Below are 26121 nucleotides of genomic sequence, written 5' to 3'. Positions count from 1 at the left end.
TTCCACAATGTCAACTAAATGTGTAAGACTGTAGAAAGGACATTACTCATAATCACACACACTGCGGTGCTCATGGTAGTTCTTACTCTCCAGTGTTTTGTATTGTTGTAAATGAGTATGGTTCTTCTTTTGAGTCTGGTTCCTCTCAAGGTTTCTTACTCATTCACCTAGGGAGTTTTTTCTTGCCACAGTCACCCCAGGCTGCTTATCAGGGATAAATACACATAATTCGCTTTAAATCTTAAGTTCTGCAAAACTGCTTAGAGGCAATGTCCGTTGTGAAAAGCCCTATAGAAATAACCTTGGACTTAAATGTATCTGTCCCATCTGTCCCAATGTTCTATTTGCTTTCTGAGATGCTTTTCTGCTGTCCACATTTGTACAGAGTGACTATATGAATTATCTGAAGCTACTCATTGCCAGCTCAGACTAGTCCGGCCCTTTTCTATTTCCCTCGCTAATCAACAAGGCGTTTACTTCTGCAGAAATGATTCATACTGGATGACCTTTTTTATGGCACCATCCTGATTGAAAAGTAAACACTTTTGTGTGAGAAAGATCAGCTCAAACTAGTCTTATCTGGCACCAACAATCATGCTATTGTCATTATTTGAAGCTGCTTTTACTGATTGGGAATTGTACAAGCACATTTGAAACGAAACAGCAAGAGATACTTCATTAGTTATAGTAATTCCAGTGTAGTACAGCGATATACAACACATCTATAATACACAACTTTTACATTCATTTCATACATTTCTATTTGTGTCCTGCAGGCGGCGCACTGAGTACACTGATCACTTCCATACAGCCTCCTCTGTATACCCCGTGTTCTGTTTTGATCCAGATGTATAAATTGGCTATTTTGACAATTATTTCTTAGCTATTGAATATGAAAAATATTTTTGATACATAAACTACTACTCATGCCTTCATTTGGGTTTAATAACTGATTTATCCTGGTCAGTGATGTAATGAGTCTGGAGCCTGTCCTGAAACACTGGGCCGTAGATGGGATTCATTCACCTATAAATTGTTCTAGGAATTTATCCTCATCCAGTCCACCTTGCATGATTTTGGAATGTCCACACTGACATAAACATGACATAAAGCTGTTTGACCCACTGCATCTCTGTGCTTCTAACAGAATCAACTGGATTTAAAAACTTTGAAATATCACTTGACATCATCTTTTAAAAAAGAGAGAGAAATAGGCAACATCACTGCATGTGATGAGAAGTGAAAAATGTATTAAAGTTTTGTAATTTCATGTATTACATCTGATATCTGACTCACCTGTCTCCAGAAAATAAGCATCAACATTTCAAGTTTAAAACTCTTCAAAAATGCACAGCACCAGTAATGACAAGGGACAAGGGGAATCCGTACACTGATTCTCTGTTACTTTCACACTACCAGCCTCTTTTACAACATAGTGTCAGTGTTTAACAAGTTTGTTTTTCTGTTTTAAATTGGTGTACAGAAGTGCAGATATCAAACTGACTCCAGACTCCAAAGTTTCTGAATCTTGTGCTAGTGAACAAACTATGTCAGCTGCATACTATCGTCAGATTGTCTTGTGACTGGAGACAAATTCAGAAAGCTCATCTTTTTGCACTAGCAGCATATGTGATTGGCGTTTTAGGTTCCAGGTGAGCTAGCTTCATCATAAAATACTATATTCTTGAAGACAAAACTTGCAAATATCCGGTCTATTTCAAATGTCTGGTACGAGCGCAGCAATTCAAAGAGTATAGTGTAGCAGATCTATAAAGAAAGTGTAACTACTAAAAAACCCACTAAATTATTAATAAGTTAAAATAAATTAAATTACTCTCATTAGCTAATTAAAATCTATTCATAGCCATCTGTGTTCTTTGTGTATTCCTAAAAATAACCTGTATGTGTGAAATCTTCTGTACATCTCCTACATACGTCTGTGTGTCAGGAATGCAAAGTCAATCCTACTGTCAGATAATAGAGAATATTTAGGAAACAACAACAACAATAAAATTCCCTGCTTTCTTCTACAAGAGAGTTTTTCTTTATGAGTGTGTCTAAGGGGCAAAGCAGGGCACCCACAATGTAAAAATGACTCCACATGTAAATATAATTTGCACAGTCTTGGAGATTTAATGCAGAAGTTTCTGGCATCTGCTGTAAAACCTCAGCTGTAAACGCATCAAAGTTTTCCAGTGTGGTAAGAAAGAGTTGTGTTGATTTATTTGGTCTCTGTCGAGGGGTCCAGATTGCACAAGAGTAAAATGGAAAGCTTCATGCTGTCTGCACCCTTATTCTTCAGCTCCTCTTAAGCCCTAGTCTAAAAAGACATGTCGAAGGGGCTAGGTGCATGCTTATAGGGGGCTATTAATCATAATCACTCTCTGGAGAATTGTGTGTGTGCAGACATACACAGACATCTAGCACACACAAACCACACAAAGCTCATTTTCGAAATGTCGACAAATAAACGTTTTCTCTGTACTTTGTCTTCCACACATACCAAAAGGTGTTACAACACACCAACATGTGCAGAAAACCTAGGAGCTGCCACACACATACGCAGGGTGAAGGTGGATTTGATCCTTCAGCAAGTCATTTCATTTTAGCATTTTGGGGGAAGGGGGTAAAATGAAAAGTCTGGGTTTTAGTGCAACAGGATTGTATATGTGTCTACGGGCATATTTCTGAGGGTGTGCATGCATTGAAGGTGGAGATCTGTGACAGGAAAGCCAAGGGTGGGAGAACAAAATGCATTATACCAACACACACATGTGTATACAATCATCCATATGCTTGTAGCATGAGAGCACAGTGTACAGCTTGGTCTGGTCAGGAAGGAACACTTGAGGGTGGAAAAGACCTTTTGGCTTTTTTGATATGCCAGTACTTTTGTTTGCACATCTACACACCCAGAGATATCAGAGGAATCTGGTTTTGCCCCTGTAACTGTAAAAGCACTATTAATGTGGAATTAACTACAAAACTTTTTTTCCCTCTGTTTGTGTAGACTGTGGACATCATGTCCCAGACAACTCTTGCTCAGCTTTGGGTGTTGGCTATTAGAAAGCGGAAGGGTGGCAAACAATACAGGAAAAGTTTGGGGTCAGAGACAAATCACTTCCTGGTTCGATGTACAGCACGAACAATTTTGCAGCAGGTCTATATGGTGAACTTCCTGTCAGTTGATTCACTGATTTCCTGTTTAAGTCAAAGGTGGGAAAGGACAAGTCTGCGTGCTGATAGATGTAGATAGATAAAACAGAAGGTAGAGAACTTCTATGTGTGAACCAGTTGACTATGACTTTGGCTGATGACTATGACATGAGCAATGCAGACAGCAAGTCATTTTTGTTATTATTTATTATTTGTTATTATTATTATTTTAACATTATGCTCTCTATAATCGTGCAGCAAATGTGCAATATAAGTGAAATATCACTTGATTTCCACTGAATATTATTTAATCAGGATATAAATATACAGTATATAAACATAGACGGTTTGATGTGGGGATAAAGATGAATGTAAGAGTGATTTGCATGAGTCCCCTTACAGGGGCCTCACACACTGGCATTAGTAATGGTCTCCAGACCTGGCCAAAATAAATCAATTTTGAAATGGGGCAAAACCGAGAATGTGCAGGCTTTTTCTTGTGCTAAAGTGTGTTGTGTATAATACTTTCAGAATTCTGTCGAGACCTAATTGCAAGCAGTAATAAGGATTGTGTGTATGTGTTGCTATTTGTGCTTATAAACAAAATATACGACTTCTAGGATGAGAGACAGGTCCAACTACATTAATACTCTTCTGTCTTCATAAGAAAAGGTCAAAACTATATATATATGTGTGTGTGTGTGTGTGTGTGTGTGTTTACAGTATATATATATATATATATATATATATATATATATATATATATATATATATATATATATATATATATATATATATATATATATATACATATATATATATATATATATATATATATATATATATATATATATATATATATATATATATATATATATACATACATACAGTGAGGAAAATAAGTATTTGAACACCCTGCTATTTTGCAAGTTCTCCCACTTAGAAATCATGGAGGGGTCTGAAATTGTCATCGTAGGTGCATGTCCACTGTGAGAGACATAATCTAAAAAAAAAAATCCAGAAATCACAATATATGATTTTTAAACTATTTATTTGTACAGCTGCAAATAAGTATTTGAACACCTGAGAAAGTATATATATATATGTGTGTGTGTGTATGTGTGTGTGTGTGTGTGTGTGTGTGTGTGTGTGTGTGTGTGTGTGTGTGTGTATACTGTATATATATATATATATATATACAGTATACACACACACACATATATACTGTATATATATATTTATTTAGATACTGACATTTGCATTACACCTAAATGGTAAGTGGATTTTAGTTTTAAGGCTTCATGCATTCAAACATGTTTAGCAATTTTTTGCAATCAGCTGCCTTATATTGCAAACATATTTTTGACATTGACTTGACATTATTAATTATGCGGATGATTTTATTTAAAGATGGCAACAATAAGCTAATATGTACTGGGTATTATACCATTCAGTACAATTTCAGCTATGCCCCATTATTGCATATTCCTACTTTTGACTATATTTTTGACTATCCAATAAAGATTCATCCCATATTTTGGCACTCTACAGCTGATATTCATGATGTTTATGCATCAAGTCCCTCAAAAGAAGAAAAGTCTTTAAGACCACAAATAGTGCTGTCAAACTGAATAATCTCTGATTCTGCCTTGGGTTAAAATTTGCAAAGCTGCAATATGACACTGAGCAATATGGAGAAAGAAACAGATGGGAAAGGATGAGGATGTGAAGAGGGCAAAAGATGAAAAAGAATGTGGAGAAGACAGGAAGAAAGTCGAGGCAAGACAGGGGCTGCCGGGTTGGGAGGAAAAACAGAGGTTCTGATGTAGGGGGTGTGGAGGGAGGAAGAAGAGGAAAGGGGGAGCAGATGACTTAATCACTCTGTACTGCCACTCTAAACACTCTCCTCCCTCTACACACACACTCACACACACACACACACACACACACACACACACACACACACACACACACACACACACACACACACACACACACACACACACACACACACACATATGCACATGGTCATTGAATATGATCCCCTATGAAGTCACTCTCTCCTCCCCTCTCCTCTGCACTATGAAAGCCTCCAGAGCTAACTAAAATGCATGTGTAGTTGTGACTCCCTCTTTATCACCCTTTCCTCTCTGACATTCCTGTGCAGTTAAGGGATTGAGAGCCTGGATACAGACACAGGAGGGAACACACGGCAAGGGAGTGAAAAGGAATTCTTTAATCTGGTCTGTAGACTGAGAAGCTTTTAGTTTTTTTATTTTAATGAAACTCAAACTCTAAGCACACTCTAATTGAGCCTTTGTTTGATCTGAATTCTTCGCATCTCCAGTTGGATATTTCATCATATTTTCTGTTGGTCAGTTAAATTTTCTATTCAAATTGTTTGAGTAATTGGTCACAAAGACTAGAACATTGGTCCATCAACACAGGGGTGAGTTGATATATTTTATTCTAGTCTTTTATTGATTTTATTCTCTAAAGCCTTTACTAATTCTAGAGAAGACACTGTTACTTTCACGTCACTATACACTAAACTGCTGCAAGAGTTGGACTAAATCAGGTGTATGTGAGTAACTCGAAAAAGTGCATTGCAAAGGAACTTTTGCACCAATTGTCTTGTGCATTGTTGGGTGATTTTGTATTTTCATCATGTGCAGTATAATGGCTTGAATGAACGCTGATGGGATTCCTAAGCGGGAGTTTGTGTAGCTTACCTTTTGTTATTGGGAACTTGTAGTAGAGATGAACGGGAAAATGGAAGATGGGCTGTGAGAGACATTAAGGTGGAGCACTTCCACCAAAAGCTTGTATTATTTACACAGTATGTGCTAGGCCAAATTTAGTATCTTATGAAGGTTTTGGAGAACATAAATAATGGCTTTTCCTTTGCTGCCACCCAACTGGGCAAAGTCTCACTTGTAGGTATAATTATAATCAAAAGGTATTGTATACTGCACCATTGTTAAAGAGTTGCACAAAACCTTCAAGTGCCTGTGTGAGTGGACATAGAGACAGCTGGTGTTAATGGTGTGGAAAAGTGGCTGTGAGTTTTGTTCTTGACAGTAAAATATACAAACACCCCCCCCCCCTCTCTCTCTCTCTCTCTCTCTCTCTACCTCTAACTCTCTTTTGGACCAAAGAACCAATAAAAAGGAAAGAAATAAAAAATTTTTTTGTTATGCTGTTCAATATATGAGTTTACACTGATGCTATAATCTATTAATAGTATTCCTGTTCTAACCAGGCTGTGACAGCTCTGTCTCCTCCATGATGGCAGAACTCCTGCAGCCCAGCACTAACAGTCTCCAGGTCCCAGGTATAATTATACTATCCAAACTTTTTAGCCCTTATAGCCCTTATCAGCTGCAAGGTCTCGGTGTGTTACACATTCTGAGATGCATCCTGCACTCTGCTTTTCTCACCATGGTTGAAGATATTAGTCATTTGATTTACAATAAACTTCATGCCACTTTGTATCAGTTTAAGCATTTTCCTCTGACCTCCCTGAAGATTAAAGTGTTTCCACCTTCAGAGCTTCCACCCACTAGATTTTTTTATTTTGTTTCTTGTTTTGCACTCTAAAAGGCTCCTTTGTAAATTCCCGATTAGATCAGCAGTTTCTAAAATACTTAAACAAACCCGTCTTGCACCACTGGTGCCATGGACACTTTTGTGCACTTGCTGACGTTCGATGTGAACACATTAAATTGATTGCTCTTTATCTGTGTATATGTGTTTTATGCCTGTGCTGCTGCCACATGATTAGTTAGGTAGATAATTGCATAAATTTCCAGGCGCTCCTAATGAAGTGATTGGTATGTCTTAAGTTCAATTTCTTATTAATGGAAATTCTGAAAAGTTTAAAGTCTAAGGTAGTAACACTTTTATTTACTTTTACAAAAATGGTTTCACACTTTGATTTTTGAACCTGCTACAATACCAATACAAGCCAATAATTAATAAGACTTAATTTGGCTCATATTCTATAGATTTTTCGGCCATCTATTTTATTTATGTATCAGACTAACACAACGGTATTTGCTGCATCCTTCTGTAACACTCAATGTTAAAATATGAAATAGAGTGATGCTACTGAAGAATGGTGATAATCATAAATAGATTCTGATGAAATATTATTTGATAAATGATGTTAAACAGATTCTGCTAGTGGGGTGTTGTGGTTCACATAGGTGTGGCATATCCTTATCTAACATCCCCTCTGTGATATGCGTGTGTGTTTGCATGTGATAAGATTCCAGTCATTGTCATGAGTGAGTTATTCATCGTGTGTATGTCATTGTGCGCACATGTACACACATGTACGCGCATTTGTGGATTATTTAAAAACTCATTTAAGATAGTCAATTTAGTAAGTTTTTATAACGATGGCATAAGGTCATGCAGCCTTTCAAGTGGTTTGGAATTCATCAATAATTAGAAACCTCAGCAAAATACTGTAACCTGATATTGGTCTACTTAATGTAGTAAGTGGTAAATTTTTTCCAGCAGAGTTTAGAAGCGAATGAGAGAGAAGTGATAATTTGCTGACATGTAGGTATGAAAAGCCATTCTGCATTTTATAAATACTTTCACCAGTTGTGATATATCCAGAAAGTTATAAAGCATCAGTTTGTCATTTAGAAAACCATTTGCTTTGTCTGAGGTGAGCTACAATAAAACTGGGTGTAAAACTAATTTTATGGGCCAGAAAAATAGATTTAGATTCCTAAACCAAAACAATTAGCTATATATATATATATATGTGTGTGTGTGTGTGTGTGTGTGTGTGTGTGTGTGTGTGTGTGTGTGTGTGTGTGTGTGTGTGTGTGTGTGTGTTTATATGCAAGTGTGTGCACTCCAGGTTTTGAAAATTGATCTCTTCCTCTCTTCTCTTCTAGATGATGACAGATCCAGGTCTACATCTCCAAGCAGCTCTCCTTCTCCCTACAGAAACGACTGCAGTATCGCTCCAATCACTCCCTCGCCCTCTCCGGTATGGCGCCACATACTAATCTCAGATCAGGTGCCACGTTCACATTTTTGCTGTTAACCATAATAGTGCAAAGACAAATCTGACCACTGTTTTAAAGCTCAGTACCAATAAATCAAAAACGACCATTTGCACGGTCTGCAATTATATTTTTTCTAAATACCTCGTATGTACCTTTTTAAACCAAAACCTAAATTAGTCTTTATACACACACGGTAGGAGCCTCTAAGACATTTGAATCCAGAGTCAACCTTTTTAAACAATTAAAACACATTTAATTTGATATATATATATTAAATCCAAGCCTGGAATGTAAATTTTCCCTTAATGTAGTTTTTGATAGGATCAGAGAAAGAGAGAGGGGGGGGGGGGGGTGGAAGGTGTGAGAGAGAGGGGATGCTGTTTATATCAGTACCAGGCAGAGCTGTAGATCTGATAACCACAGCTCCTTGAGACAAGGTCACAGCAAAGTTTTCAGGATTTTAAAGACTCCTTTTTCTCTTCCTCAATGGACATACACCAAATAGTTTTTGGTTGAAAATGTTATCATGTTCCTCCTCATACCAAAATCTTTTAAAATCTTTCTCTCCCACCTTCCCTCCCTGCAGAGGGCTGAGATGAGACCACGTGTTGCAAGCCCGTTTTCTGTAGTGGTGGCTATTGATTTTGGCACTACGTCCAGTGGCTATGCCTTCAGTTTCACAGAGGACCCAGAGGTTATCCATATGATGAGGTAAATGAAAAGCTTTTTATTGACCAAACTTCTTTTACTAAGTTATCAACCTGCAATTTACTTCTACAGAGTGTTTTGACTGAGGAAATACATCAGCACCAATGACAAGCCCACCCGCCATTTCTGTCCATGCTTTAGAGCATAATCTTTCCCAAATACTTCTATTTCTTAACAGCATCATCTTTTAATTTCCACAGGCGATGGGAGGGTGGAGATCCGGGTGTGGCAAATCAGAAGAGCCCGACCTGCTTGCTGCTGACCCCTGAGCTGCGCTTCCACAGTTTCGGATTTGCAGCACGAGACAGCTACCATGATTTGGATCCTGAAGAAGCTAAACACTGGCTCTACTTCGACAAGTTCAAGATGAAGATTCATAGCACTAGTGTACGAATATTATATTTGGTGGATTCTTCTGTTGAATTGCATAAAAGTGCAGTATGTCTGGGTGTTGGTTTGCATTAAGGAAATTAAATGGCAAGAACATTTATTGGAAACATTAATTTAAAGCCTGAGTGGTTAAAAAAGAAATGGGGAGTTTTTGCAGCATGTTGTTCTGTTTTATAGGACCTCACAATGATGACAGAGCTGGAGTCAGTGAGCGGAAGGAGAGTTCGGGCCATTGAGGTTTTTGCACATGCTTTAAGATTCTTCCGGGAGCATGTTTTAAAAGTAAGTTTAAAAATGTGCTTTTATTCTCTCAGTTTTACTTCATGAAACTGTCACATCTCACTTATTCCTAAGACACACAGTAGCACACAAATACATCATTCAATATATAGTGTTGATTTGAAATAAAAGCAATTAAAAGGAACGGTAAGGTTAAGAATTTAAGCAGGTAGTCCTCATGCTTTAGTTATACATGGCTAATCTGGTGGAATCAGTATGCGCTGTGTGCTTCATCTTATCTCAACCATCTTCCTTTTACTTTTTGAACCTTATGGGTAAACACCAGCATCCAATCTGACCATGTAAATCTTTGATCCGTTTGGTATATGAGCAATTTAATGTAATCCAGACTTCCAGTAATGAAAAGAATTCAATTACACAGTGCATGTTTACTATATAGTGTGGCCTGGGTGAAGTAAATATTAGATTACAGGTTACAGTTTATAGTGAACTATAGATTTTTATCTTAGTTCTTTTTGCAAAGGTCCAGAAAATAAAAACAGGCAACAGAACAAAATCCTCACCTTTCACCCTATTTTCATCTCCCTGCATTGACTGTTTTGTTCTCACATTTGATTTTTCATTCCATTTTTTCCACCAAGTAGATTACTTTAGCATTTGTACAAATCAGCACCCAACCTTCAGGGTATGACTACTTATAAAATAATTTTTTTCAAAACTTTATATGTCTTTTATATGACACCTCAGTAGTTTTTTCTTTTTTGTGACATATGCTAGACTAAATGTGAATCTGTAATGGAAATGTCTTTTTCTGAAGATGGTGGAAGTATTAACGTTAACCATAGTTTTTCATTTTGATATGTGTAGGAGGTGAAGGACCAGTGTTCATCTGTACTGGAGGGCGATGAAGTGAGATGGGTCATCACTGTTCCTGCTGTGTGGAGACAACCAGCCAAGCAGTTCATGAGAGAGGCTGCTTACCTGGTAATCCACTTGAACTCGAACCATCTGTGTATAACCAAGGGGCATACATCGACACACACACACACACACACACACACACACACACACACACACACACACACACACACACACACACACACACACACACACACACAATGACGCGCCACACAATGTCTCTAGTCTATAGATGAATTTTCAGGAAATGTGTGTGTATGTGTGTGTAAAAAGGAATGCGCACACCAATAAGAATGTGGTGAGGGTGTGTGACAACCCATCATCCATCACACTTTCTCATTCATTTCTCCTCTCAATTCACTATTTCCACTAATACAGTTAGCGTTTCCTCATGGCTACATGGCTCTTCTTGGTTTTGAGGCATCGAGAGGGGCGTAGTTTCCTCCTGGTAGTGGCTCTGAGATTAAACAATACGTGAGACGGTTGCACAAATACAGGAAACCACACCTGCTCCGGCCAAGCATGAGAGAGACTGGAAGACAGTGAGGGAGAAAGGGGAGAGAAGGATGGAGAAAAATTAAGAAAAACATGGCATTTAATTTATTGTTGTGGCTTACTTTAAAAAGCTTCGTTTTGTCTTTGTGTAGCACAGATCAGTAAAGCAGCATTGACACAAGGCTTTAGATACTGTTACTTGTTTAAACATTAATCCCCTTTTGTTTTCTCTTTCTGCAGGCAGGTCTTGTGGCCAGAGACTCGGCTGAGCAGCTGCTTATTGCACTTGAACCTGAAGCTGCCTCAATCTATTGCAGAAAGCTCCGCCTTCATCAGGTCATTGACCTTAGCCAGAGACCAATGACCAATGGCCTGGACCTGGATGGGCCCCGTCCCTTTGATTCCAGCTTCAGGCAAGGTATTGGACCTTTTTTCTCTTCCCAAAAACACTGCCCTTTTTTTTAAACGTTGTTTTTTTTTTTTTACGATAAACATGATTGTACAAAGGACACTCTGGGCAAAGCTCCAGTACAAAGCAAATCACTTTCCTGCATTAACATGGGATGCAAAACATCTTCATGGTCTGGGAAATCAAGATGGGCTTTCATCCCATGGTGGGGTTGTGGTTTCTAAGGGAAATATTGTGTCCTTCTTTTGTGCGTGTGTCAGAGTAAATGTAGGACCAGATAGAGAGCTAAGGGGGGTTCAATCAGAGGGGTATAGTAAAACAGCATGTGGTTTACATTAGGACAGAGCGAGAGGGAGAAAGTGGGGGCCCGGACTATTATTTTCCTCAAGTAAACCACCATCAGCATCTATCATAAGACAATAAAACCCCTATTGTTTATGCGGCTATTCCTAAACAAAACATGCTATTAATCTTTGAAGCTTTCTCCCTTACATAAGCTTGTACAAACTCACAGCATAAAGACAAAAGCTTATACCCCCCAACACACACATATACACACACATACACCACACACGCATAATTGGAACAAGGTGTTGTTGGATCATGATCTCAGCCTCTTTTAGTCTGTTCAGTCAAACATTTCACATTTACTCCACATGCCTGCCCTTTTCTTTAAACCCATGCCCCTTTCTTTTTTCTCTTTAAAATCCACAAGTGTTTGAATGATGGCTCCCTGCTCTCCCAGTCCCAAAAACATGTTTGGCATTAAAATCGTTTCAGGTTGGTTTTCCCCCTCTACGTCTTTCACTCTTAAATCTGAGAAGTGCCTTTTTTGAAGCTGTACACTTATAGTACACTTTTCATTGCACACTTATAAACAAAAAGCGTTTTACAAATAAATCACCTATACAAAGCACAATGGCAAATGTTTCAGCAACTGCAAATATACTTTACAATTTTCCATCCACTTTGTCTGATTGCACGCATGCATCCAAGATCCAGAATAATCCTTATTACTGATCATCATTATACACTCACACACACACACACACACACACACACACACACACACACACACACACACACACACACACACAAACACAAATCCTCATATTACATATTCAGGTTGTCCTTATATAGTGAAACTGACAGATTTGGTCAGCTTTTGGTTGCAATGATGTCAGCCAGGATTGGAAGTCATTACTTTCCAAATTGAATTTTTTGTTTTCTTTTCCTTTCCTTTCTCTTCTCTCATTTCTTTATTTCTTTAATGTTGTTCCATACTGAAAATGGTTTCCAGACTGCCACTAAAGCCCGGTGCCAGCTCTGAAATTCAGGAACGCACATTTGTAAAGATTTGCATTCATTTACATATTTTGTTCAAGACATCTGAGTGGTTCGTTTTTAATGCACTATAAGGTATGTTGTAATAAATAGCTGCAGTATTAGAAAAAAAAACGGATCTTTAAAAGTTGGATTTATAGTTACGGGTTCTTGCAAATGGTGCCAAAAATTCTATATAGAACCTTTTTTAAGGCTCTCAGAGGCACAAGGGGTTTTATAGTTTTGAATAGTCTACATTCAGTAACAGTGATAATATGGAAAGATGTGCATGATTTGTCTGTAAATTCCCCATGTTTTACTACATCATGCTATTGCTGCATTCCCTACACTGGCTTCCAATAGCTGCCCACATTCGATTTAAATCATTGATGGGTTTTCCCCGAACTGTTGCCACGATGGTGGAAGCACACAATTGTACAGAATGTCTTTGTATGCTGTAGCATTGCAATTTCTCTTCACTGGAACTAAGAGGCTTAAATCTGGTCCAGTAATGCAGAAAGAGCTGCATTACTGGACCAGATTGATCCTGCATTGGACCAGAAAGTACAATGCATGATCAATGAAGTTAAAATGGAAGAACTTGAGTGAACATATTTAGGATACATTTGAATGCTGACTACGCTTCATGCCTCCTTACTGCAGCTCACTGCCAGACCTCACTAATAATCTTACAGCTGAATGAGCACAAATACCCACAGTCACACTCCAAATTTGAGTGAAAAGCCTTCCCAGAAGTGTAAAAGATCTTATAAAAGCAAAGGAGGGCATGATGTGAAAGTACAACAAGCACATTGGTAATTATTTATTAAGTCTTATCTCCGTCCCAGCTTTCCCTAGATGTCTTCTGTAAGCACTTATTAAGTACTTTATAGGAAAAAAAAAAATCTAGACTGTTCTGGTTGCTGTATCTACTCTTACTAACTCCTCTCTGACAAGGTTTAGCTTAACATGAGGATATATTCTGAAAAAAGACTACAAAGCATTTTTGCATCTCGCTCTGTATAAGAGTATCTGCTAAATGTAAACCGTTTTACAGCGATTTGAGCAAATAACTTCTCTTTCTTGCAAATGCATTATGCAAGGCAAAAAAAGGCTTATATGGTACAGTTGTAACTTAAATGCACTGGCTGAAGTTCAGCTGAAACGAACGGTCACAGTTAATATGATCAGCGTTAAGTGAGGAAATGCTTTGCTTTACAGCAACAATAAAAACATTCCCCCTGGAATACACACACTCATTTTCATCAGACAGAACGAGAATCCAGACCTCCTTGAGTAGGTCATCGGTAAGCATTTACTGTAATTTAAGCCGCTGCTTTTACACCACACAAATGCCATGCAGTCATGTCAGCTCAGCCGAACCATAGTGAAAAGTGGGCGTTTAAGAAAAAAGAGATCATGGTCATGAAAAATGTGAGCTTTGATAGTTTTCTCGATTTCCATGCCATCTCTTGTTGTAATGTGGTTTTTGCTAATGAAAGCCATTTGCTGCTGATTAGTAACGACGCTTCACAGATTAGAGAGTGAAGTCTATGTTTGTACATTACAGCACGTGAACAGCTTCGCAGGGCCAGACACAGCCGAACATTCCTTGTTGAGAGTGGAACTGGGGAACTGTGGTCTGAGATGAAGACAGGTAAGAAACATGTACACATATATAATAAACTTTCTTTCGGCTTCTCCCATTAGGGGTCGCAACAGCGGATCATCCGCATGTTTGATTTGGCACATGTTTTTATGCTGGATGCCCTTCCTAATCACCTATAATCACCTCTATGTCACAACATATTCACATTCCACTTGTGTATTGTCTCAGAGATTGGCAGCAACTGAGAGAAGCAGGCAAACAGCATTCACAGATGAAATGGTTCGGCTTATTAAAAAGCCAATGGGGGGAACTGTAACCAGGCATTTTCTGACATTGATACAACAAACACAAATCAGACTGCCCAACCATGACCATTTCAGCATCTAAAACCAGCCAAACTAAACCCACACACAAACACACCAGAGTACACAGCATTTCATTTCCTGAGAAAGCCACAATATCGGTCTATTACACCAGGGAGGCAAAAAAGCCATTCACCATTTCCACACATCCTGTACCTGATGTATAATACAAATGAATCTGTGAATAAGTGGGGCAGATAAACAATTCCTGTTGATTTGGATATTTACAATTACATGTTCTGCTGTAATTTTAAACTCATATTTGAATGTACCAGTAATCGCATGTATGTTATTTCTGGCTTCGTTCTCTATATGGACGTGGAGGTGCTTTGTGGGGGTGTGTGTATTTTAAAACATGCTATTCCTTGCCAGGCAAGCTCAGGAGGTCCAGGTCAAAATAATCAGTACTTCAGGTCCAGATGTTTCCTGCCAAGAAAGAGGAGGAGCGAGCCAGTAAGAGAGAGTGAGAGGGTAGAACAGAGAGACACACTGAAATACAGAATGTGTGCCAAGACATCACACAAAAACAAAAAATATATAAATTTTGCCTTGTTAGTGATGAATTTAATTGGGGGTTTGCATGACCGTTTGACAGTTTTGTCCAGTACACCCTCATAGTAAGATGGTTGCGGGTGGTCCCCCTGGGAATGGAGGCCTCTAAAGAGAGGCAGCATGTATTTGTTTGTGAGCTCATTTAAAATTCTAAGAAACTAATTTGAATTGAAATAAGTAAGAGGCAGCATGCTCTCATTTCTCCTGTTCCTGCTTTATGCCCACACACTGTGCCCTTTATGTTCCCTTTATTCTCTTACACAGTGAAACTTTACACTTTACTACAGAATGTACGCAAACTGCAAACTGCATGCATGTTGTTGTAGGTGACAAGTACATGGTGGCAGACTGTGGTGGCGGGACAGTGGATCTCACAGTACATCAAATTGAGCAGCCTCAGGGAACATTAAAGGAGCTGTACAAAGCATCAGGTGAGTACGGGAGTGATAGAGCCATGTGCTTAGAATTACTACAGACATTCCATCACAGCACAGTTTTCTGTATTTTGGCAAAAGAAATTCACATCCTGTTTAAAAACAATGTGCCAATAAAAACCTGTGACGAATGACCGATTGGATGCGATACTGTATTACTATGTAATAAAAAAGTAGAATCTAGTTTATTTCATAGTTATAATATTCCGTCTGATTTGTTGATGCAAGTGTTCTAACTAAATTCTTAAATCTCTTACTTACCATAGCATATTTTGATTTAATCTCGTACTATTATTACAATAGAAAAGAATTTGGCGATTCTCTGATCCAGGAACAGATTAACATTTCTACAAAGCGCACGTACAGTGGAGGTCTAAGAGCAGGTGTTAAATCTATAATCAATCAAAATATGCAATATATTGTAACGTTTATTATCATCATTATTATTATTATTATACATAGTAAACTATTTTTTTTCCCATTACTTACACCTTTCTTAGGTGTTGTGGTATTAAAGCAGAAGGAAAATAAACTGTTTCAAACTCTTTCCCTCACAGAAACAGCCTTCAAATCTCTTAAAGAAATGAACAAATCAAATTTAAACTTATTTTTCCTTTTGGTTACATAATGGTACTTACAATATGCAAGAGTGTTTATTTAAGTCGCATGATATTTATAATAAACCCCAAATCCATGAACCAGTGTACTATTTCAGTGTACTATAGTTTTTTTTTTTGTGCAATATAGTGCAGTAAGCACTCGAGTAATTCCATTGCGTTTATCAGGAGGTCCGTACGGCGCTGTAGGTGTAGACCTGGCTTTTGAGGCCATGCTGTGTAAGATATTTGGGACAGAATTCATTGGAACATTTAAAGCCAAGCGTCCAGCTGCCTGGGTGGATCTGACCATCGCCTTCGAGGCCCGCAAACGCACAGCAGCCCCAAGCAGAACGAGTGCACTCAACATTTCCTTACCCTTTTCCTTCATCGACTTCTACAAGAGGCACTGCGGCCAGAGCGTGGAGACAGCATTACGCAAGAGCAAGTATGGCTCAGAAATATAGATTTAATAAGACTAATAGTGCAGTACATACGTATGCATTTTACTTTGGAATGTCAGATCATTCATCTGGGTGTCTTTTTTCAGTATGAATATAGTAAAATGGTCTTCTCAAGGGATGCTAAGGCTCACGGCAGAGGCGACAAATGAGCTTTTTCAGCCTACCATTACAAAGATCATCAAACACATTGGTAAGACAAAAAAAAAAGATACAAATGTGAAAAACAATGATCTTAAAGACAGCTGAGTAAACTTTTTCCCCTCTTTTCCAATAGAGGACCTGATGGAGAAGGAGGAAGTAAAGAATGTAAGCTTCCTCTTTTTGGTCGGTGGCTTCGCTGAGTCTCCTATGCTCCAACGTGCGGTCCAGAATACACTGGGCCAGCGCTGTCGGATCATCATACCCCAGGATGTGGGTCTTACCATTTTGAAGGGGGCAGTGCTGTTTGGCTTGGACCCCACAGTCGTGCGAGTGCGCCGGTGCCCGTTAACGTACGGAGTCGGTGTCTTGAACCGCTTTGTTGAAGGTCGTCATCCACATGAGAAACTTCTCATCAAAGATGGCCGTCAGTGGTGCACAGACATCCTCGATCGTTTCGTTTGCACTGACCAGTCTGTGGCCTTGGGAGAGGTGGTTAGGCGGAGCTACACCCCAGCCAGAGTGGGACAAAAAAAGATTATATTAAATATTTACTGCTGCACCAGTGATGATGTGGTGTACATTACAGATGCTGGAGTAAGAAAGTGTGGCACCATAACTCTGGATTTGCCCGAGTCAGAGACAAACGCCATCGGCAACAGTGTGAACGCCGGAGCACTTGAGCGCAGGGAGATACGAGCCACCATGCAGTTCGGAGACACCGAAATTAAAGTGACTGCTGTAGACCTGGCCACAGGGGGACAGGTCAAGGCCTCTATTGACTTCCTGTCCAACTAACCATGCTTTGAAGATGGTAGCTATAAGAACAATTTTAGAGACTAATTTGCCCATTGGGGTGCCTGAATGTTTTCAGTTTATCAAACCGTATCATCATTAGTTACAAAACCACTTAAAAACCTTATTTTTGTATACTGTTACTATTGCTGAGAGTTATGTTTAAGTAGGCTTTTTTTTTTTCATAATGAACTCATGCATTTTCCCAATCAGCGTTTTTGTATTAAACCAACACCGCCATCTAGCGGCTTGGGGAAAAAACAGTCACCTCAAAACATAATGAAAAGCTAGAAATCTTAGGAAACACATTACAAATGTACACAAATATCCTCATTTCCTTAAATAGTACTTTTTTTTTTTTGCTATGCATTAACTTTGAATATGTATAAATACACATTATGAACACAAAACCTATTCTAGTATCTTTGGTACAACCAGTCCATCAAACTGCTTTAACCACTATATTAAAGTGCAGTACTCCACTTGCAAACAGTATATAAAAGGTTTGAGGATATGCTGCTAAAATCTTACAGAGCACCAGCATGTAAATAAAGAAATCACAAGACAGCAGTTGAAATGTGAAAGTACGGATTTTAATGGTCCAATAAATAGTTCCATCGAATGACAACATGGGAACATCCTGCAGTCTGGCTCAAAGTCCAGTATCAGTGCTTCTACAATTTCACAAACCGGTAAGTCCTTGTGTGTGATCAGACTATAACAAACCAAGCAGCCGCAAGGTAAACAGCCTAAATCCCATTTTACTTACAAACCATATGCATAAACTTTAGTGATTAATTAAACACTCTGCACTTTCTTTTGTGCTCCATAACCAGCAGCCGACACAACAGTTAATAATGATGTAGGCATTCAGAAACAGGTTAGAAAGTTAAATGGGACCAAAACTGCATTCCTTAGATGATCTAACAGTCCAGAGGCTACACATAAAAAGCTGTTGTGCGCAGGGTTGGTGCATGTGTGTCTGAGGAATTCTAGTGGGCATGAGGTCTACCACGACCCCTGCCTCTTCCACCAGGTGCTGGAGGGCCGTCGCCACCAGAGCGGGGGTTCTTGATGGTCTCATCCACAGACAGAATGAGGCAGGCAGCCTCAGACGCAGCGGTCAGAGCGTTGATGCGCACAACGGATGGTTCCCACACACACGCCTGGAAATTATCAGCGATGTCCTCATTGTTCACGTCCACACCGTACCACACTCCACCCTGCCAGACAAACAAAATGTAAACGCGTTAATACAAACGCGTTAATACTCCAGACATTAAAAAAAAAAATCTACTTAAACAATTTACATGTTCGTGAAGATCAGTGCACTCAAGTTCCACACAGTTTTATTTTTTAAAAACAACCAATTGCTGTAATTGCAAAGTAGATTTTGTAGAACAGAAATATGTAGTGTAAAAATGGTGAATAATATTTGGTCAGTCTCAGATGATGGTGAACAGTGTGTAATCCTTTGTACACTGGTACTCCAATGTTCATGTGCTTTAGTGCAGTTTCCACCAAAAAAAGCTTCATGTTTGGAATAATATCAAAATGTTGCCAGCTGACCAACCATAGAGCCGTTCTTGTGTCCCCTTGGCATTGTAAGTCAAATGGCCTCCTCCTGGGAAAGTAGGTTACTGTATAACGCTATAGAAACTGTGAATAACCACATCAGTATTGTTACCTGTGCATGTTTGGCCCGGAGCTTGTTCAGAATATTAGTTGCATCAAAGCCAGCATTATCACACAGCTGTCTGGGAATGATCTCCAGTGCTTTAGCGTAGGCTCCCATCAGAAGCTGCTGCTTGCCTGGGATGGTCCTGGAATAATCCCTCAAATATTTTGACAACTCCATCTCTATAGCACCACCTCCAGCCACAATTGAGTCACTCTGCAATCGAGATATTACAAATTGTGGTCAAGTAAGCGGGTTTTAATTCGACAAAACTGTATACATCAATTTTATAATAAACAAATAAAATAAAAACATTTTGCATATAGTATAATCTGCATCACACCTTGATGGCTCTGCGTACGATCATAATTGCATCATGAAGGGATCTCTCTGTCTCCTCCATAAACTGTTCAGCTCCACCCCTCAGGATGAAGGTGCAGGTCGTGGCCTTGGGGCAGCCTTTGAAGAAGTTGTACCTGGAGAAGTGGAAAAACTTGCTCAGTCCACAAACATTTATTTTGCAGTCACCAGCACTAAAGATCATCTTAATCTCATGTGTAATTACAAACATGATTCGTGAAGAGCGCGCCACAATGTGTGAATAAACCAGCTTTACCTATCTCCTCCAACCTGCACCTCCTCAAAGAGCACACAGCGACCCAGCACATCATCAGTGAGGGAGCCAACACTGGTCTGGATAGAGCCACCGCAGGCCTAGAGGACACACCATGGTCACTCAGTTTCTTAGGTTACTCAGGATGCACATTAATAGGTAAAACATTTCATACATTTATATAGGCATTCATATATATTTATATTTAGTACCAAGTACATTCCTAGTCATGCTTAAACAACTACTCAAAATTAATACAATCCTAACCACTCACTAACAGATTAGATTAGATTAGATAAAATAGACAGACAGACAGACAGGATAAAAGAGCAGCAGAAGATAGATCACAGACAAGAAAAGTCAGGACAAGCAGACGAATCTTTCATACCATCATGGTTCTCTTCAGATCCTCCTCCTGGACCCGGCCAGCGCAGAACAGATCTCTATCTGCAAAGTACTGTGTAGCAACATCTCCAATGGGCAGTTTGGACAGCACCACTTTAGCTCCAGACTTGTAAATCTTCTCCAGCTTATCATAAAGGATGTTCCATTCTGCATCCACAATGGCTTGATAGTCCTGAAGGACAGAACACAGACGTACACAAAGATAATTTGGACAATGTGCATCATAATAATAATAATAAAAAAAATACTTCTTACACACAATAATATCAAAATACATAAAGCCTTATGTTCAAAGTTAGAAATGATAAAAATTTGTTTAAAATTATTCCACTTAAATTTACTATTTAGAACCAAATCTGCAAAAGAGATGGATAGCACAACCAACCAAACAATCGGAAAACCGAGAGCTTAGTGTAGAAGATCACATGGCGAGCATGTGCATATACAAACCTCCACGTTGCTGACACGGACTTCAGCGTTTTCCTTCTCCGCTTTCAGCTCCAGCTCAATGTTGAGCAGAGCGATTTTAGGATTATCGTAACGCTTAGGCTGCATCTCAAAGCCAGCGTAAGAGAAGGTCTTTTTAAAGGCCACACCAGCCACCAGCTGAGAGTCCTGCAGAACCAAACAGTAGGCTTACTCCAAAATACATTCAGCAGAGTTTATAAGAATATGCGGTATACGCACATACAGATTATAACAGTTTATTTATTTAACCAGAAAATCCATTTATTTAAAAAATTATATTTGACATTATGTAGAAACTCCATACTGATATTGAGTTCCAGCAACCTTGGAACAACTTGACATTTTTAGCACTTTTATCAGAATGTCATTTGCATTAAACATTAATATGTTTTAATAAATTAATTTAATTTCTATTATAATTGGATACAAACGCGAGCAAAAAGACATCACGTCATACCATGCAACCCTAAAAGAATCCCACACCGATATCCTTGTTATAAGTAAAAGCCGAGTTCTCACCTCCAAAGCTCCACCTTGAACTTTCTTCATGCCAATCATCTTAAGTGGCAGCAGCTCATCCAGCATCATCACTGCATCCACCACCATCTTGGAGAAGAAGTCCTTTTGGCCAGCAATCAGCTTCGAGTTCATCGCGGTGGCAGCGCACTTCTCCAGCAAACACCTCTGCTCGCTGAGAATCAGAGAAATAATTATATCCTTTTGATGGGCGAGTTACACTAAAACCAGTAAAAACATGCTCGAAACAATTATCCACATGAGCCAAAAACATTTGATTAAGACTCACTGCTTGTCGTCCTTTTTGACGGTGACTGCGATCTCTTTAATCTTTTTGACAGCGAGATGCGTGGAAGTGCGGAAAGAACGGATGATGGTCTGAGGGTGAAGCCCCTCCTCTACATACGGCTTCAGCTGCTTCAGAAACTCTGCCGCAAGCAGCGTTACAGAGGTGGTACCATCGCCGACCTGGAGACATGAACACAAAAGTATGAGCTTAAGCATTTCCTGACATCGGCATTCACAAATTTTAATCGCTTTTATTTTGTGCACCTCAGCATCCTGAGAGCGGGCGATATCCACCAGGGTTTTGGCTGCAGGGTGAACTACATCCAGCAGCTTTAGGATGGTCGCTCCATCGTTAGAGATGGTGGCTTTACCTGCAAACACGCATACGACTTCAGCACTCCTAGTATTGCCTAAATACTGTAGAATGTAAGTCACACTACTCTGATCACACCCTGCCCATGACCGGTGGAATAATCTGGCAGCCATTTGTTGGCTGTCCTCATCTTATTCTCACCTCTGTTGTCCACAATAAGTTTGTCCATGCCACGGGGACCCAGCGTGGTGCGCACAGCCTCGGAAATCACCTGGCAGGCATTGATGTTGCTGACAAGCTGGGGGACACCCTGGGACGTGTCTGTCCCCTCTTTCAGAAGGATTACTTGTGTGGGCTGTGAAGAGAAGAAGAAAAAAAAAATACAATTTAGCAAAAGAAAACAGCAAGGTACAGATTGACAAAATCAGTGTAAATTAAGTTTTCAATTCAAGAAGTAACAGGATCGTCTACGTCAACACAGCACACGTAGAACTCCGACTGGTCATGAGCAGTGGTGCAATGGAGGACTAAACTCAAGGTTCGTATCACATTAAGGTTTTTGAGACACGGATCAGATCATTTTCTTGGATCAGCAAGGAAATTTTCCGGCACATGTGTTTTGACCGATGTTGGAGGCTTTTTAAAGTTCTTCTGCTCCTCTGCTAGGTCTTGTTGTTGACTGATTAACACGTCCGGTTCACGTTAACACATAACTGCTCCGTGTAATTACAAGATTAATATCGGGAGGAAAAACATTTTTCATTCTGCAATCGTTAAAAAAATTAAGATAAATTACCAATTTTTAAATTAACAATTTGCCTTGGAGTTGGGGCACAATATAAAAAGCACAAGTACAAACTGAAGAGCTGATCATTAATAATGATCAAATAAAATACAGTAATCCGCCGCTTTATCGCGGTTCAAATACCGCACCTCCGGTTTATCGTGGAAATGCATTTGCCTCTCCCAGATAGATGGAGTTTTATGTTGAAATAATAAAATGTATTAATAAAAATATAATTATTAATAATGAAATGAAGTAAAATGTTAATACAGTACAGAAAGTAAAGAATGCGGAGATATGCATCTTTAACTCTGCATCTTTTATGACATCATAGGGCACTTCAACCAATAAACAAGCAGAGAAACTACACATAGGCTACTACAGAACTTTATACTGTAAGGCAGTGGTCGCCAACCTTTTTTGCACCACAGACCAGTTTAATATCAGACAATATTTTCACGGACCGGCTTTTAAGGTGTGGCGGATAAGTACAACAAAATAAAACAATACGACTGGCATAAAAACTGCTATTTTCTAAATATAATAATAAACGTGAATCCACCGAGTTGTTTTTTGTTCATTTTGCCGGCTTGGGGGTTTTAGCAGTAATGTATTATCTGATGCAACACAGCCATTAGGGTTGCACCAGGCAGTGCACTCTTAGTGCCGGTCCCAAGCCCGGATAATTGGGGTGAGTTGCGTTAGGAAGGGCATCCAGCGTAAAAACATGTGCCAATCAAATACGCGGATCAGGAATCAGTAGATGATCCGCTGTGGCTTTTTTCGGCTTCTTCGTTCTTCGGCTTTTTTCGGCTTCTCCCTAATGGGAGAAGCCGAAAGAAGAAGTAGTATTACGTGATTTATAGCAGCCCCTTTAAGAAGGTAACACTAAGATATAACAGTTTACCCTGTTGTGTTCTTTATTTATTTATATACACACACACATATGGCGCAATATCTGCAAATTTTTAATAATTTACATTTTAAATCATATCATATATATATATATGTGCAGATGTTGTGTAGTACAGATGTGTTTGTAAGATTAGCAGTTTGGTCCATTAGAAGCCACACTAGTGATTTAACACTCAGTCTTTATCTGAAATCTTGATTACATTAAAAATAGAGTAAAATCAGAGCATATACAGACTCAGTGTGTGCAGTGGGGTGTGTGTGTGTGCAGTGGGGTGTGGGGGTGTGGGTGTGGGTGTGTGTGTGTGTGTTGGGGAGGGTGATTTCAGGACAATGAGATGGTTCACTGTCAACTAATGCATCTGCTTCAACAGGCCACAATATTCTACTGGACCACATTTATTGCCATGTATCATCAGGTTTACATGTCTAATGAATCAGTCATAGTGTGTTAGAGATACAAATATAAAAAACCCTTTAAAACAGTGAAAATATCATGAAAGAAAGAAACAAAGAAAGAAAGAAAGACGACGGCTGTAGAATTGACTGATTCGGATAATAATGTTGAATATTAGTATGGGAGAGAGATAGTCCATGTAGAGATAACCTGAAAATGTTGAACTTAAACACAGAATAAAGAAGAAAACTGGATTTCTGGGATGAATGTAAAGCCGGTAGACATTAGCAGTGTATTCAGTGTTTAGCCTGTTCTCATGGAGAGGTGGGGCTTTTACCCTGCATCACAAACACACAATTATCCGACTGTAATATCACTGATTTCACTCACACACACACACACACACACACACACAATTATTCTGAATCTCTCTCTCTCTCACACACACACACACACACACACACACACACACACACACACACACACACACACACACACACTATAAAAAGAGCAGCTAACAGCCCCGGCGCTAGCGACATTTCAACATGCTCAAATTAACTATTGTAATTCATCGGGTAGAAAATAAAGGCACAGATTTAAGCACCACGCCGTCCTCTAACCGTATAATAACGGAAGAAAGACTTGTGTTGTGTCCCCGAGACAGATGGCGGAGGATAAAACCGGCATGATTGTGCACTTACCATCATTTTGGCAGGTTGGCGAGAGGAAGACGGTGCCGGGTGACGCTCCCACAATGCACTTGGAACTCTCTAGAACATCCTCTTCTTCTACGAGTTGTGGCAGACTGGAGTGCGCTAAAGTGCCACCTAGTGGACAGTAGTGAGATTTTTTTTCCAAATGAACGGATCTTTTTTGTTGTTTGTTTTGTTTCCTTTTGGTCCTTGGATAAGAAATAACATATATTAACATGAATAACATATTGAAGATTTTAAGGTTTTCGTTGGGAGTGATGAGGATGGACAAGATTAGGAATGAGTTTATTAGAGGGACAGAGCATGTAGGACGTTTTGGAGACAAGGTGAGGGAGGCGAGATTGAGATGGTTTGGACATGTGCAGAGGAGGGACATGAGTTATGTTGGTAGGAGAATGCTGAGGATGGAGCCACCAGGAAAGGGGAAAAGAGGAAGACATGGATGTAGTGAAGAAAGACATGCAGGTAGTTGGTGTGAAAGAGGCAGATGTAGAGCATAGGCGTAAATCCCGGGGGGGACGGGACATGTCCCCACCCATCCGAGGGTTGTCCCCCCCATCCGAGGATCCCCCCACCCCCACAAAAAAATATTTAAAAAATATTGCACTCTTTGATTGATTGATTAATTGTGTAAGTAGAAAAAAAACGCAAAAAATGCATTCAGAAACAGTTGAGTTCCCCCTACCACTCCTCACAGTGGTTTGACCCACTTCCTGCATTCCCAGTTCATCTCACCTGCTCTACACACACGAGTCAGGTGTGTGTTCATCTCACCTGCTCTACACACACGAGTCAGGTGTGTGTTCATCTCACCTGCTCTACACACACGAGTCAGGTGTGTGTTCATCTCACCTGCTCTACACACACGAGTCAGGTGTGTGTTCATCTCACCTGCTCTACACACACGAGTCAGGTGTGTGTTCATCTCACCTGCTCTACACACACGAGTCAGGTGTGTGTTCATCTCACCTGCTCTACACACACGAGTCAGGTGTGTGTTCATCTCACCTGCTCTACACACACGAGTCAGGTGTGTGTTCATCTCATCTGCTCTACACACACGAGTCAGGTGTGTGTTCATCTCATCTGCTCTACACACACGAGTCAGGTGTGTGTTCATCTCATCTGCTCTACACACACGAGACAGGTGTGTGTTCATCTCATCTCATCTACACACACGAGTCAGGTGTGTGTTCATCTCACCTACTCTACACACACGAGTCAGGTGTGTGTTCATCTCACCTACTCTACACACACGAGACAGGTGTGTGTTCATCTCATCTACTCTACACACACGAGTCAGGTGTGTGTTCATCTCATCTACTCTACACACACGAGTCAGGTGTGTGTTCATCTCATCTCATCTACTCTACACACACGAGTCAGGTGTGTGTTCATCTCACCTCATCTACTCT

The 26121-nt window shown here is 39.6% G+C and overlaps 2 protein-coding genes across 4 annotated transcripts; one reads left to right on the top strand and one right to left on the bottom strand.

Moving 5' to 3' along the window:
• Positions 1–5238: 5238 nt before the first annotated feature.
• Positions 5239–18029, top strand: hspa12b (heat shock protein 12B). 2 transcript variants are annotated; one of them, XM_083542998.1, is made up of 13 exons: positions 5239–5605; positions 6419–6490; positions 8073–8167; positions 8773–8897; positions 9095–9281; positions 9462–9566; positions 10392–10508; positions 11178–11355; positions 14240–14326; positions 15519–15623; positions 16412–16670; positions 16773–16876; positions 16961–18029. In XM_083542998.1, exons 2-13 carry the CDS (start codon positions 6442–6444, stop codon positions 17620–17622), a joined length of 2073 nt encoding a protein of 690 aa, XP_083399124.1. In that variant the 5' UTR covers positions 5239–5605; positions 6419–6441; the 3' UTR covers positions 17623–18029. The 2 variants fall into 2 exon arrangements, with proteins under 2 accessions (XP_083399124.1, XP_083399125.1); XM_083542999.1 differs by having other exon boundaries at positions 5334–5605; positions 6401–6490.
• A 161-nt stretch (positions 18030–18190) lies between these two features.
• On the bottom strand, positions 18191–24941 carry cct7 (chaperonin containing TCP1, subunit 7 (eta)). 2 transcript variants are annotated; one of them, XM_083543000.1, is made up of 11 exons: positions 24695–24941; positions 22102–22255; positions 21852–21958; positions 21589–21767; positions 21303–21474; positions 20766–20930; positions 20299–20487; positions 19914–20011; positions 19641–19773; positions 19307–19513; positions 18191–18842 (listed from the first exon to the last, which is right to left on the bottom strand). In XM_083543000.1, exons 1-11 carry the CDS (start codon positions 24698–24700, stop codon positions 18612–18614), a joined length of 1641 nt encoding a protein of 546 aa, XP_083399126.1. In that variant the 5' UTR covers positions 24701–24941; the 3' UTR covers positions 18191–18611. The 2 variants fall into 2 exon arrangements, with proteins under 2 accessions (XP_083399126.1, XP_083399127.1); XM_083543001.1 differs by having other exon boundaries at positions 18191–19091; positions 19201–19513; positions 24695–24820.
• Positions 24942–26121: the final 1180 nt, after the last annotated feature.

Source organism: Silurus aristotelis (genome assembly GCF_946808225.1).
Source record: "Silurus aristotelis genome assembly, chromosome: 5".
NCBI lineage: Eukaryota > Metazoa > Chordata > Actinopteri > Siluriformes > Siluridae > Silurus > Silurus aristotelis.
The sequence above is the reverse complement of the archived record's forward strand: the minus strand, read 5'-3'. Positions and strand labels throughout refer to the sequence as shown.